This window comes from Vigna unguiculata, chromosome 2, assembly GCF_037176805.1.
Source record: "Vigna unguiculata cultivar grain cowpea cultivar isolate G323 ecotype 2 chromosome 2, ASM3717680v1, whole genome shotgun sequence".
Taxonomy (NCBI): Eukaryota; Viridiplantae; Streptophyta; class Magnoliopsida; order Fabales; family Fabaceae; genus Vigna; species Vigna unguiculata.
In genome coordinates this window covers 32,031,096-32,046,639 of record NC_140793.1, presented here as the reverse complement: position 1 = coordinate 32,046,639, position 15,544 = coordinate 32,031,096, and the positions used below count along the sequence as shown (strand labels likewise).

At 32.4% G+C, this 15,544-nt stretch overlaps 2 protein-coding genes across 3 annotated transcripts; one reads left to right on the top strand and one right to left on the bottom strand.

The window, feature by feature from the left end:
• The first annotated feature begins 1,258 nt into the window (after positions 1-1,258).
• Positions 1,259-5,127, top strand: LOC114173017 (NEDD8-conjugating enzyme Ubc12-like). The gene is made up of 6 exons (XM_028057207.2): positions 1,259-1,416; positions 2,120-2,232; positions 3,954-4,062; positions 4,279-4,357; positions 4,543-4,659; positions 4,740-5,127. The coding sequence occupies exons 2-6, from the start codon at positions 2,124-2,126 to the stop codon at positions 4,875-4,877; spliced, it is 552 nt and encodes a 183-aa protein (XP_027913008.1). The 5' UTR covers positions 1,259-1,416; positions 2,120-2,123; the 3' UTR covers positions 4,878-5,127.
• A 330-nt stretch (positions 5,128-5,457) lies between these two features.
• On the bottom strand, positions 5,458-9,853 carry LOC114173015 (Major facilitator superfamily protein). Of its 2 annotated transcripts, none has more exons than XM_028057204.2 (4): positions 9,429-9,853; positions 7,033-7,656; positions 6,674-6,852; positions 5,458-6,453 (listed from the first exon to the last, which is right to left on the bottom strand). In XM_028057204.2, exons 1-4 carry the CDS (start codon positions 9,431-9,433, stop codon positions 5,855-5,857), a joined length of 1,407 nt encoding a protein of 468 aa, XP_027913005.1. In that variant the 5' UTR covers positions 9,434-9,853; the 3' UTR covers positions 5,458-5,854. The 2 variants fall into 2 exon arrangements, with proteins under 2 accessions (XP_027913005.1, XP_027913006.1); XM_028057205.2 differs by having other exon boundaries at positions 6,674-6,849.
• Between the last annotated feature and the right edge of the window lie 5,691 nt (positions 9,854-15,544).

Sequence of the window (15,544 nt, the reverse complement as noted above, 5' to 3'; positions counted from 1 at the left end):
ATTTAAAGAATAATTAAGAAACATGTTTTAAGTAGCAAAGGTAGAAATACAAGAATTATATATGTTAACTGTCAAATTTACTTACAAAAAAAAAAATCTTGTCAATTATAGTTAAGTAAAAAATTACTTTATTTTATTAGAAAATTAAGTTAGTGAAATATATTTAATACATTTAATGCACGGTGATAACTTAATTTATCTTCACCAAATCTCTCAAATTATACATACACTCTTGAAGATGTTTATGTACAATTAAATACATTAATAAACACACATCAACCTTAAATTATCATCTCTTAAGTGCATTTTGTAATGTTTTTTTATTTTGTAATGTTTTATTTAGTCACTTAACTTCTTTTGTAATTTAGGAATATGTAAGTTAGTTTTCGTGATCACGAAGAATCTATTAGATAAACAACAATACTTCGAATTCTTATCTGTATTGTATTGAAATTTTAAGCTGTTGCTAAAAAATACTTTATATTTGTGATTTTTAGTGAACTTTATGATGATACAAAAGATCAAATATAATTTCAATTGTTGAAACAAAAAGTTAAAAATAAAAAATAGTCTATATGCTTTGTGTTCTTGTTTGATCTCGTCTTTAAAATAGTTTTATCAAATACTTGTTTTCTTTCTGAAAAAATAAAATTTATTTTTAATGTCATATTGTGAGATTCATCTTGTAGGTTAATCTGTTTAACAAAAACCTATACTTATATTATGAAAATGTTGAATCTGACATAAATCTAGTAAACATAGGTCTTTTTCTGTGGTAGACCTTTCTCATATTTTCAATAGTCGAAATCAACCACTTTTCTTAAGGTCCCATAATTTTCTTCCCTCAACACTATGCTCTTATCTTATGATATCATCATTTGTCTTATTTTAATGATTTTGATGTAATATTTGAAGAGTGATTGGTCTCATTAACAAGCCTTAAACTAAACTAAAAAAAAGGTTAGAATACCTAATTATGTTTAGTAGATCTTTTACAACAACTTCTACCATCCTTCTTCTTGTTATTCATGGTCGATTATAATATTTGTACATTATTAATCAATAAAAATATAGTAAATGCAATTTTCTACCCAAATGTTTAATATAAATGTGTAAACTGAAACAGCATTTCACATGAAAAAATTAAACCCATGATAATAATGAATAAAACAAAAGACAAATTTCAGCGTTAAAAAGAAGCAACATATTGTTCTAAAAAAAAAAGAAAGAAAAAGGAAAATGCCTTATGCATCAGCAAAAATAAGACCATATAATGATTAAGGAGACTTTTTTTTTTTTGGGGCGAAAGGTAAAATAGTTAAAAAGATACTAAGGTTCTGCAGAACGTGCAGCTGAGCTGCGAAAACACCGAAACTGTTTATCATCTCTTCGACTTTGAGTTTTCTCTTCAGTCAGGTTCTTTCTTGCTTACATATCTGATTCTTTCTTCTTCTTCTTTTTTTCCATCTTTTTCTTCTTATTCTCTTGACTATTATTGTATTTTCTCCATTTTCTTGTTCCCTTTATATCTGATTTCTCGATCTCTTTGTCTTAGGGTTTTCTGTTCGCTTCTTTTTCAATTGCTTCAAGTAATTATGGATTTAGCCCACCTTTGATTACTACTGTGTTGGATTCTGTATTTTTAAAAATATTTTGTATATTGTTTTATTTTCTTAGTTAGTTTACTAGATCGCAGTGTTCTGTGATGGACCAGTATATTTTTGTTTTCAGGGTTACCTTTTGATCACATGTCATTAGAGTTTGTAAGAAAATAAAGAATTCTAAATGAGTAGCTCTATATGCTTCTTTGCCTTGGATTTGTTATCTTAAAAGTATGATCGTGTTTCCTACTTGAAAGTCCTCGCGGTTTCGATGTTATTGTCCGTAGAGAAGGGTGAGGTCAAGTGCACAAGTAGTTGGTTCAACTATTAGGCTTGTGAATGTCTTATTTCTTTTTCAAGGAGAAGGTTGTTAGGAAGCTTGTAAATATACTTGTTTTGTCATTTTAATGTAAATATGATTGTGCTTAAGGCGAAATGTTTAGAATTGATCTTCTTGGATAATTTCATAGACTGTGATAAAATGTGATCTAATGCTGGAGCTGACATCATTCTTGTAGGACTATGATTAAACTTTTTAAAGTAAAGGAAAAACAGAGAGAACTTGCGGAAAATGCAGGTGGTGGACCACCCGTTAAGAAGCAAAGTGCTGGCGAGTTGCGTCTTCACAAAGGTTTTCTTCTTTTTACTAACTGGAGTGGCTCTTGTATGCTTTACTTTGTCCAATTTGTGTGGCATTTCAAAACAATGGAAATGTAGAGTGCAAGAAGAGGAAAACGAAAGGTCTAATGTTAATATGTTATACTTTGATCGGACGTCAGATACTGTGAGCCATAAAATTCAATGCAAAAACTGTTTGTGTAACCTGATGTTGAATGAGGTAGAAGTTTTGCTGGGGCCTGGTCTTGAGGCACAGGCGGGGGAGAAGACTGAAGTAATATGAACGGATTCATTATAACAAATATAAGATTTCCAACTTTATTTTTCAGTTACTAGGGATTCTGAGTTTACATAGGTTGAAAATTAAAATCATAATCTACAGAAATATTGTCTAGAGGATATTTTATTTCTGATCTAACAAACTAAAGTAAAATTTTGAAGGGGCTTGCTTCATATTAAATATATACAACTTGTTGCATGTTATAAAGTCAGGATGTTTTGCAAGATGATTTTTGTGCTATTCTCTTCTTGATTAGGTAATCTAGACTCTTGCCTATTACTTTTAGCCAACTCTAATTTACATTATTTTTTTAGACTGAAATTTTAATATGAAAAAAAGGACATATTGTAATACATGTAGATTAAACTTGTTTTAGTCCTTTTTGGGATGGCCCTTAAAAAGAAATGTGGTATACAACAGAGGAGTATAAAATAAAATAAAAAATACTGTAGTATCTCTGCCTAGTTATAGGGGGAACATGAAGGTTTTGCCATTGACGGATTATAATTTTTGAAATAATACATTTCAGTATATTAACAAATAAAACGGAAAAACCTGATATCAAAAGAAACTTTTGCAAGTTCATGTTACAGTATAGCTTTTAAGTAAATTAATAACCAATGTTTTGAAAAATAGTCATTGAGTCGATCACAACACCAGTTCAAGGTTAATAGTCTAACCGTGATGAAAAACACTTCTCATAAAAACAGATGGCTATTTCCAAACTCTGCATATGGCGAGGATGTACAACTGCATGAGATCCTATAAATCAGTTTAAAAAATGCAAAACGAATCAGCGGTTTATGACTGATTCTGCCAGTTCCTGTTCACTTTTAGTGCAGTTTTAGTAGTTGTTTTAGGGACCAGTGACTGTTTTACAGTTGAAATGGTTGGTTGGTTTGTTATAATAACTTTGAAATTAACCTCTTTTTCTTCATGGGACTGAGCAGGCGGTGTTTTATCAATTAGTTATTTGTGTGGGACCGTTGACTGGTTTAGGGTTGAACAAGTTGAACCCGTTGGTCTGGTGTCTTTAAGAACTATGAAATTAACCTATTTTCTTTGTGAGACAGACTGAGAAGGTGGTGTCCAATTAGTTTTTCTCCCCTGTTCTAGAGTGGTAAAGTCTTCAACTGTATATATTGAGGAATACTTTTATCTCTAAGTTTGTAATTCAGTTTACATGACCATGAAATTACTTTATTTTCACTATCGGATAAACAGAAAGCTTATCTGATCACTAGAAGCGTGATATTTTATATTTACATACTCTTCAGACTTATGGGCCGCCAACCTGCAAAGGTTTACCAATTGTTAAATGTTTCTCTAGTACCTTCGGTTTTTTAGTTGCTTCTCTGGGAGGTTTCTTGTATCAACCTTTCCTTAGCCTGTAGTTTTTGCCATTTATTTTGTTATGAAAGTTGTCATAACAGTTTTGTATTTACATCTTTCAGATATAAGTGAGCTGAATCTACCACAATCTTGTACCATACATTTCCCCAACGGAAAAGATGACCTGATGAACTTCGAGGTTTCAATTCGACCCGATGATGGATATTACGTGTAAGGAAATTCCATACAGTTTTCAACTCTGCTTTCAAACATTAATTGATTCTTGTTGAAGGAATTCAAGCCCCTCTGATTTGTTCATCATATGTGTTTCCTTTTTAAATGATAAGTAAAATTTTCAATCCGGTAAGATCTTTACCGTGCTTGCAAGATGAAAAAACCTTTTGAGAAAGAGCTATTAATCTCCAACATCCTTGTTTGTTGTTACAGATGTGGCACATTTTTCTTTTCCTTTCAAGTGTCTCCCATCTATCCACATGAAGCGCCAAAGGTTAAGTGCAAGACAAAGGTAGGATGGACTTGATTAACTTTTTTACTCTAATTCGTGCATTGTATAAATACACAGCGGTACAGATTTAATTTTAGTTTTGGTAGACGGATTGGTATAGGTTTATTTTTAGTTTTGTAAACGGATTGTTCTCATGTTTCGTTTCAACACATAAATTTATTTGTAGCATTGTCTCGAATATGCAGGTCTATCATCCAAATATTGACTTGGAAGGAAATGTTTGTCTCAACATCTTACGAGAAGATTGGAAACCTGTCCTTAATATAAACACTGTCATCTATGGCTTGTATCATCTCTTTACGGTATGACTGTGGGTTTTTCAGCTTTTGGGTTTTTTCCTCTTTTGAATTGACAATAATCTATTCTTTCATCTGGTGTGCAGGAACCAAATTACGAGGATCCACTGAATCACGATGCCGCAGCTGTGTTGAGAGAGAACCCAAGGTTGTTTGAATGTAATGTGAGGAGGGCAATGTCAGGAGGGTATGTGGGGCAAACCTTTTTCCCTCGTTGTACTTAGACCTTTGCTCAATGCCTTCAAGTTCCTGTTCAAATGTTATCAATGCTTGAAGGTCCTTGGTTTGTAAAATCAAAGAATTGGATTTTTCTTTGTCAGTGCTGTTATTTTTCTTGGTGGAGCAACAGGCCAAACAGAAACGCGTTTAAAGCCAAACAAGTGGAATATTATTGTAACCTGTGCTTTATTGAATGTTGACGTATTATTCTAAAGGGGACCAAGCAGAAAATGAGTTCAGCTGTTTATGTTAGAATTTTGTTTTCCTTGCATTACTTTTACCGTGCTCAATGTCTTCTAAGGCATTTTATGATTATTTCCGGCTCCTTTTTCTCATCGTCAACTCTCAAACTTGCCCCACTCAAAATATTCTGTCTATTACCGTCAAAAGTCCAATAAAAAGAACGCGCTAGGTGCTTTGTTTCTAGTAACACTCAGACATGTAAAGACTTGTTGATTTGACTACCTAGTAGCTTCTTTTTATGGTTTTCGATAGACGTCTATGCACCCAGTGGAGTTGAAAGTGCTCGCTGCTTTTTTAACTCTGGGTATTCAGTTTTTAACCAAATACAGTGAAACACTTGAATCCATTCAAAAAGTGCTTCATTGTCATTAGGATTCTTCCGTGTACCAACCATACAAATTTACTTGTGTGTATTTTATAGTGTACAATCCTAGGAAAACAATCTGAACACAGAAATGTGTGGGCCTGTTTCATTATCCTAATTTCCTGAAATTTCTGATCATTCAGCTAGATATACCATGTCAAGAATAAGCAATGGCTAAGAAGTCAGAAAGTAGTTCAATCCTCAGTAAGAAGCCTCGCCACGACATGAGAGCTTGATTAATTAATCTGGATTCTTAAAATCAAAATCAAAATGAGGTCATTGTTCGAAGTAGGTCTCACTGGTTTCGTGTGTACTGCGGAAGATGATTCCACTGGCTCCTTTTGACATGATCTATCAGTCTTAAACAAGTGAGTCTCACATCATCTCCTCCTCTTTCACAGCAAGCATTCTAGCATTTTCACGGTCCTGCTTAAATATGTAATATAGAGGGGTGTAGCATAAACAACACAACCCAAATGGAACAGCCATCATGGAAAGAATGCCCTTTGACAAGGCAAGAGCCTCTGGTGAAGATCCTTTGATGGGATCAACGGACTTTGAGTTATAGCCAAACGTTTTCTCAGAAAGAATCCCAACCAGCGGAGCCGCTATAGAAGAAAACGAGACTTCAAAAGCTCGATCAAATGCATAAATCATGGTACGGTGCTTGACAGGGACTACCTCAGCAAACATAGGAGCATTTGCAGCCGTACCGTTCCAGCTGATTGTTAGACCCATCACAAAGAGGGTCACAGAAAAGGTAAGAAAACTACTTACTGACTGAGGGATCATCCTGAGAAGAATCCATGAGAATGGAATGCCCATAAAGGCACTAAACTGTGCGCACATGGTTCGAGCAGAATGAGGGTAGACTTGTGTTAATCGATCAGCTATTGATCCACCTATCAAAGATCCCATGGCACATCCAATGGCAAAAAGACCAAGGAGGCTTGCTGAAGTATTGTTATCAAAACCTGCACAATATCAATTTATCATGTCAACCAAGTTGATAAAAACTTTTCCTCCATAACTAGTACATAATCCTCAGAACTCATAAAAGATAAAATTTAGACTTTTTGAGAAGGCGATAAATGACTTAATTTGTAGTACAACTTTTAGAAAAATACGACTTTTACAAATTGCTACATTGCATTAGTAGCATCATTGTGTGAACAAAAGTTCCTTCATGCTCACCAATTAGTTCGAACCACATTGTGAAAAACACCATGGCAGTCCACGGCAGTGACCCAATAATGCCCTGTAAGACAATTATTTGAAATGTTTTCACTTTTATCACAGCTTTTGTGGCTGCCCAAGAGTCCATCCAGATTGATGCTGCACTAGCATTGCCTTTATAGATAGAATCATCTCTGCTAAAAACACGCAGATTATTTACCAATAATTACAATAGGAAGAGATACAAAACATTCAGTTATTTGATTATTATTATTCATGAGGATGAAAACAATATAACAGATAGCTTGGAGACACACTTCAAGAGTTCGAGATGTAAGTTGTGCTAAATGCCACATGAAGTAGTAAAATGTCATTACCTGTCTGAACTCTCACTAGCATCTCGAGTGGTAGGAAATCTTTTTCTTGGGTCAACAACATATAGTAAAACAAGGAATCCAATTAATGCACTCAAAGTTGCCATCAAAACGAATGCACATCGCCATCCTTCTAGGCCCCAAAACTGTTTTCCAGCCATGACAGTAGCCACAACACCACCTCCTATGCCTCCTAAGTTACCAATGAGACTCAGCAATCCAAACCCAGTTCCTCTCACTCCGTCCCTGTAGCTATCAGCAATGAAAGACTGGAGTGCTGGAATCACAATTGCCAAACCAAAGCCATTTATTGCTCTCCAGAATGCAACCTGCAGAAAATTGTGGCAAACACCCACTGCAGCTGTAGATAACGCCCAGCAGAAAGTGCCCATAGCAAGAACCGTTGGGCGATCGTAGTTGATAACGAGTATACCAGCCAGAGGAGAAGACAGTCCCTGAACAAAGTTTCTTATGAATGTGAGGTAACCCAAGTCAGATGGCCCCGCATTAAATGCTTCACTAACTTCTTTGTAGACAGATGGAAGAAGGTTTTCATCCGCCTTCTCCATTACAGCAGCAAGGTTGATAAGAATGAGGGAGAGAGACACACCAAAGATCTGTCTCGTTCTACGAAAAAAAAAACATAAATGAAGAATAATCCACACGGAAGCCATAGCCGCAAATCAGCTGCAGATAGGAAAGTAAAGCAGAAAACTGTGGCAATTTTAAAACCTTGAATGAAGGAAAACTGTGGCAGTTTTAAAACCAGAATACCCTTACAATGCTGCTTCTACATTGCAGTCTAATTTTATTCAAGTACCGCGTTTCAAGTCAAAGAAGCCTGTCAAGGAATATTGATAAAAGTTGAATGTCGAATATTTATGACATTCCACTTCAAACAAAGCCTAATTTGCTACAAATTCTGTCTAGAGCTATGTTAAGTGTAGCAGGATAAAAACAAACTTTCAAAGTCCAACTACAATATAAATTATTCAGTGTAAGTGCCTCAAAAATAGGCTCCCCCGTAATGGATCCCCCAAACACGAAAGTGTTAGAAATCCAAGTATGAGATTGTTAGGAATCTAAGTGTGAGTCTAAGTCTCACATTGACTAGAATTGAGAAAGTAGAGCACTATATAAGAATAAAGACAAACCCACATAAACCCATTGCCTTAAGGTTTTGGGTTGAGAGTGGTGTCAGTGTCTTATGTGGTTAGGCTCAGATCTCATTGGTGTTGTATCTCCTCAATGATACCCCTCCTTATAAACCTAACAAGGGTTCCAGGTATTGTTAGCTTCCAGGTAAGCGTGTCCCGTTAAGAAAAACAACGGCGGTACAGAAAAGGACAGAATTGGTATTGTGTCTCCCCATTAATACCCCTCCTTATAAAAACCTAACAGAAAGATATAAAAGTCGGTTTTTCCTAACTAAGTTTGTGTGTCTTTACTTCAATTTCCTGCCTTGGAGTTTCTGTCATGTTTATTTCATGATTAAACAGGGTGAAAATATAATTAGATTGAAAATTTCCTTAGCAAAGTTGCTGGTCTACTAAAAATAGGATATGCGATGTAATCCATGAACTTTAAGTTCTAGTCATATAATCAGCAGCATCAATCTGAGTTCAAAAACATAAATTGTTTCTGTAGAACTAAATTTCAGAAAATCAAAAGTGAAACCATGAAATTTATAGAGGATGCACGCAGTTAATCCAAATCATGGAAGATTGGTAATAAGAGAAAAAAAAAAAAAAAAGAGTTCCGAAGCGCATGGATAGATTCAAAACCATCAACAATTCATTGTCCTGAAGAAGAACCTAGCTTAGAAAATCCCAATACATTAGATAGAAACTATAGCAATACAATATTTTGGTCTTAGTTGTGATTAATTAATCAACTATCTCCATAAACCTAAACAATGTCATGCTATTATGTGCAGAAGGAACCATAGGCCGCAAATGATCCCTAAATTTCACAGTCACTGATAAAGTTTAACTCTTGTTAGATATATGAATTTGAATTAAGGAAACATATTTATTACCCTCAAACTAAATTCGCTTATGTTATTTTGACAAGTGGAACGAGTCTTGTGGACATAAACATACTTCAATTCAATACTTGTTGTCTGAATCAAATAAAAGTCGAAAGCTAAAGATTATGCAGATTTCAACAGAAAGCCGAAAAAGATGGAAGAATAAACGTGCCAAATAAATTAGAGACAGCTTCAATAAGAATATCCTCAAACACCACATATTCATTGCATTTACAATATTTCCCCTTTTCTTAGTTTCCTTCGTTACATGAATAGCTCGTGCATTTTTTTTTTCAAACATCAGAGCATGAACATAGTTAACTAATACAGTATTATCGATTCGAGAGAGAAGAAAAGCTAAAATACTCACTTCATGGTTTGAGAACGAGAGACTGAGAAATGGAGATTTTGTTGGAAAAACAGGGTTATGCCTCGGAGTAGGACTCAGTCGCATTACGAGTGAAAACCAAAGAAAGCGGAAATCAGACAAAGGTCTCCGAAGCTGCGTCCATGGCGGATCTGACGTATCAAACTATCGACAGATTTAACTGAACAAAGCCTAAATGAAAATTCCGATGCACGTGCTCTTGTTTTTCGATTTCAGTATTTTTATATCCTAAATAAACAAACCAAAGGCCAACAACACAAAATCAATCTGTCCATGTACGATGTTGCATCTGTCTCTACACTAACCTATAAATATATTTGGAAACTAGGTAAAATGATAAAGTCTCAACTCAATCATAGACATTATCATCTCCATTGTTTCTTCCTCATGCAACGATACTTCAAGGTCAACGTACGCACCTATTTATTTCATCACTGTTATATTAATTTTTTTAATTCATTACTTTTTTCAAACAGTTCTTATTTTAAAAAATAATCCGTGTGAGATTTTTTTTTTAAAAATAAATAAATTAGTAAGACGTGTCTATATATAAGAACGTGTAAATACAAATATATATTGCCAACATTATTTCTGCTGAATTTTCTAGTTTTAAATAATAAATTAAATATATGTATATTCAGTTCGAAGTGGATTCAATCTCATTTTCTCGTACTGGTCCTGCGAAGCAACGTGTTACCTACGTTAGGTCTGTGCCTTGAAATTCAAGCTTTATTGGACATTTTGTAAGGATATTAACTTTTTTATCAGTATTTTAAGGATATTAATAAATGATTTTTTTATTATTACATACTGGTCCTGCGAAGCAACGTGTTACCTACATTAGGCCTGTGCCTAATTTATTTATTTATAGTTTGAAATTCTATTCAGTTTCATTATTCAAGCTTTATTGGAGATTTTTTAAGGATATTAAGTTTTTCATCAGTATTTTAAGGATATTAATAAATAATATTTTTATTATTACATCAGATAGCAAACTTTTTTATAACTTTGTTTTTTATAATTTTACCAATAATTTTCAAATATTATTTATATTTTCTTCTTAATTGTTCTTAGTGTAGCCGGCACACGAGAATTTACGAAGGGATTGGACACCATACAGACCAAAAAAAATTAAACAAAACTTATGGTAATGAAGCCAATAACTGTAGCAAGATAATTGGGCCAACAAATACTGTACATATTTTTAATCACTTAATTGTAGTTATTATTTTATAAACAGATGAAAATGACTTACAAACTTGGTTGACTTTTCTATTTAATCACGTTTAATTTTTATTTCATATCATCAATTATAATTTAACAAATAAGTATCACTGTGAAAAAAATATCTATAATTTGTTTGGTTAAAAACAAGTATTTTCTATACTGTCACCTACTAATTATATTATACTATTTGTAAATTAGCAAATATTTTCTCCCAAACAGCTATATTTTGATAAATAGATATGCATTAATAGAATAAATAAATAAAACATTATCGTTTATTTATATTTCTTAAATTATAAAAATTATTTTATAGGTCGTTAAAAAAATTGACTGATTAATGATATAGTCTTTTTACATAAATAATATTTAGTAAATTTTAATCAGTTTCTATAGTTTGTCTGTGGTCTGGGGAAGAAGGCCAGCCCGTGATAAGAGAAGCTCTCGACAAATTGGGCTTCACGGTTTTTAAGTTTTTCCTCTCGCTGTTTACAAAAAGGACATTAACGGATTGGGCCTGAAAATTTTCAAAGTTACTCATATTTTTCAAGTGTAATGTTTTTGGAAAATAATATTCGAATGCGTTAAAAGTTTAAGATTTTTAAAAATTATTTTATGAGATGATGCAATTTTTATTCATTATATAAGTTATTTTTAAAGTGTTAAAATTGTAACTTATTTGAGAAACTGCTTTCCTAAAAAGAAATAGATCACCAATTACCTTTAAAATACAACCTTTGCATTGTTTGGAATAATCTATGATACTTACATCATAATCATGAAAAAATTCTAAATGGAAGGAATGACTTCACTGAAAAATTGAACAAAAATTCAAATATTATTTCATCTGAAACTTTTTTGTCAGCATCGAAATTCAAATATCGATAATGTAAAATATTACTGTACAGAATACGGCCTGAATGTATTAAAATTAACTTTTGAAAAAGTATATTTTCAAATTTTGATCCATTTTAAAAATTATTTTTGATTAAAATTTTAATAATTCCAAAATATAATTTTTCAGTTTCAAAAAACAAAAAATGAGATATATTAATAAAATTCAGAGTTTTTTTTTTTTTCTTTACAGGCTTAACATAGGCCCCAAAGAAATTTGGGTAAGAGGTTATTTGCTGTCTAAATCTTCTCATAATATGCGTAATAAAAGCATCAATGAGAGATTGCCAAATATACTGTAATATTCTTCAGATGAAAAAAATAATAAAATGAATACTGAAATATTTTCTTAATTATATATTCACATAATCTGCAGGATGCAATTAAATAAGTAATAATTGCTAATATATCAACATTATCTTAATTTGGGACTTTGTAATAACATTTGCAAAGAATAAAAGAGAGTGAAGTTTTTTTTTTTTTCGTGAAAGATGGTTAAAGTTGAATACAGCTTCTTAATGGATTTTCAGGTTTGTTTTTAATCAAGTTATAATCTCATTTCAATAGTGAATTACTACAATATAATTTTTTTTGTTTCCACCTTTTATTTGGATTGTGTTAACCTACTTTTAGATTATATTTCACTATTTCTGAAAATACTTTCAATCAGATATCATCGATGGTTATTTTTTAATCAGCACTTCTAATTAAGTTATATATTAATTTTTAAAAGATGCTTTAAATGTATGCACAAGTTAATTCTTACTTATAAAAATATATTTAATTATTTTTTATTTTCGTATCTTATAATTGTTCATATTAAAAAAATCCTAACAAATTCCTAATATATTTGGTTGGTTTTATCTTTTGGAAGTTGACCTGAGGGTTGAAGAACAAAAAGGCCTTCACATTTTTTAAGCCCAGAAGCTTGAGATCGTTTTTTTTTTTAAATTATGGAGGAAAATTAATGTGAAATGCGACATAACCAAATAGTTGATATTTTTAAGGGGTTATAAATATCTTTGAGAGTTTCTAGTCAAATATTGTGACTAAGTATTTAGTCAAACAAAAATTCATTCACTACATTTGAATGGACGAGGTTGGTTATTTTTATCAATACAAAACTTCGTAGTAGTATTTCATCTATTTTAGGTTTTATAGTTTTAACTTAAAAAATAACAGGAATCTATCATGTTTACAGATTTTTTTTCTTTTTAATTTATGGATTAATTAATAATATTAATTATTACGTTTAAACCATTTTGATTGTTTTTATATACGTCATAAATCAATTAATGAGTTACGCTATTCCATATGTATATAAGAAAAAAACATTGTTTCAATGAGTTCAACTAAATTTATTTATTCACCACCTATACAATATATAAGTAATATAGATAAATTCATTCCGTACAACAGTCATCATTTAATTTTGAACTTTATAATGGACTACCATAACGCATGATCAACTATGGATTACGAAAATTATAGTTATCGTTTTCTTTGATTGTTATTTGAAATGTAATTAAGTTGTCACAGAAGGTTATCGATTATATTAAATCAATCAAATAATGGATAACTTCACTTCAAAAACATTATAAAATGGAATTTTAGTATCTTAAATCGAAGACCATTTAAGTAAAAAAAATCAACGTCATATTTTGAGAGTGTTTTATTCTTAAAATATTCTTAAACTACGGAAGGAGAAGAGATGTTTCTACCAATGATAACTTGAGAAAATTCAAGATCACAATTGGAGAGAGAGGATAAATTAAAAAGAAATATATAATCGTTAATTAAAAAATATAAAATATAAACACTGCCTGAATGGGATACAAAATAAGCATTGTTTTGAATGATATTTTTATTTTTTGTTTAAAGTGTGTTCTCTCCAATTTATGGAGCTCACGACTCAATCAATCCATCTGTGTGGGACCCCCAGCCCCACGTGCTCTCCTCCGCTATTGTAGACCTGGTCGTCTTGGAAACAGCACATAGAAAAAGTGTATGTGATGTGACTTAATTTATATTTCATCATATAAAACATTTTCAAATTTCAGCTATTTATCGCAAATATCTTTAATTCGCAGCAAAAGAAAATTCCACTTTTATTTTATTTATCTCTACCAAGCGTGCAACTAAAATATTCTGCTTATGTTTTCCAGAATAAAATTAATTCTTTCAAGAAAGGCGCGCATTTTCATTTTATATGTTAGTTTTCTTAATAATATTCCAAGACACCGGTAAATATATAATTATAACTGTATATAGTTTGTAATCAGTAGGAATATGTGAGCTAGATCAAAATATTTTAATGAGAAAATTAATATAGCTACTAGTTGTCTTCTTAAAATGTACTATGCATTAATTTAAATAAGATAAATAAATTGAGACAAGGATCTAGCATATAATTCAACAGACTAGAGGGCACGTGCCCGTGGTTCCCACACGGTTCCCGTTGGTTCCTTCCTAACGCACGTGTGCAAAGTCTTACTCCCTACCTTATTTTATTGCTCTTACTTTTATTATTATTGGACCCCCGTAGTCTTCACATTTATTTAGTTTGGCTATGTCTTTATTGGATAAAAAATATAAAATAAACGTTTCTATTGAAAATCATGGAAAACTTAAATTGATATTACTAAATGCCATATTTTGAATAAAACCATTTTTAATCCTCCACCCAATATCTTTAGCGTACTAATGAACAGTTCGCAATATTCATTTATCACTAATCAAACGCTTTTCTCGGACATTACGTGTTTCTTGAATGTCAAGTTTTGCATTTAGTCAAGATTTGAAAAATAAACAAATAGGATGGGAGAAGTTGAAGAATAGTAGGAAGGAGTTACAATTTATAATAATTAGGTTTCATTGTATGTTCCTAAATTTATGTTTGACTAACAGTGTGTTTTAAAAAAGTGAATTTTATGAAATGGGATATACACAATGATCTCTGATTGGTTGGCTGAAGGATAGGAGGAGGGGGGGAGAGAGATCCATTTAACATAATTAAAAAGGAAATGAAGAGAAATCGAAAATAACGTAATAGTGAGATTGATTTATTGAGAAGGAAGCATGAAAGTTAGTCAAAGTAAATTTGTTGTTGTGATCTAAAATTGAAAGGTGTGTTATGTATTATTAATAATAATTGAGGAATTGAAGTTTGAACAACTCTGGAAAATTGACTTGAGGAAGAGGGCAGAAGAAGAGTGAAAGTGAGTCAGAAATGATAAGGGCATCTAATATGGTGGGTACTGTACCATGAAAAGAATGGAATGGCGCGCCGAGCCGTGGGAATCCTCTGTGAGAGCCACACCAGTCGACACGTCAAAGGTGGTCCCCCCCACGCTGTGACTTTCTTTATTATGGGTTTCTGTGTCGCACGTGTGGAGCCGACTCAACCCCCCTTGCATGGGTCCCATCCCACACTCTCCCATTTCCTGCTTTGTCCGTATCTGTGCTCCTTCCAACTAAACATCACGTCACGTCAGACCAATCCCCAATTACCGGAGAACGGGGCATGTTCCCAATCATCATCGCCTTCTTCTTAATTCATCTTTTTTTTTCTTAATTATTCACATCCATATAATTAATTATACACTAATCAAACTTAATTATGTATGTAATTAAGCTTTTTAGAACAACAACGCTGCGTTGGTTGGAAAGAAGTATATTATATAAATATAAATATCCCTCCAACAGGATGCATGAACCTTTGGCACGGGTAGTGGGGTCATCCACACATTATATGAAGAGGTGTTTACGTGTTTCATTTCACGTTCCATTTCACGTGTGAACGTTCTATATTTATTCTGAATTGAAATTTATGGTTATTCCGTTTGGTCATAAATATTTATATATAAAAATGGGAAGCGATCGTGCACTTCTTCTGGGTTTTCCGGTATTAATTGAAACCAATATAGACAATGATAGGGATGCGTATATCTCTACATGGGTCCCATTTCTGGGGCGCTTCT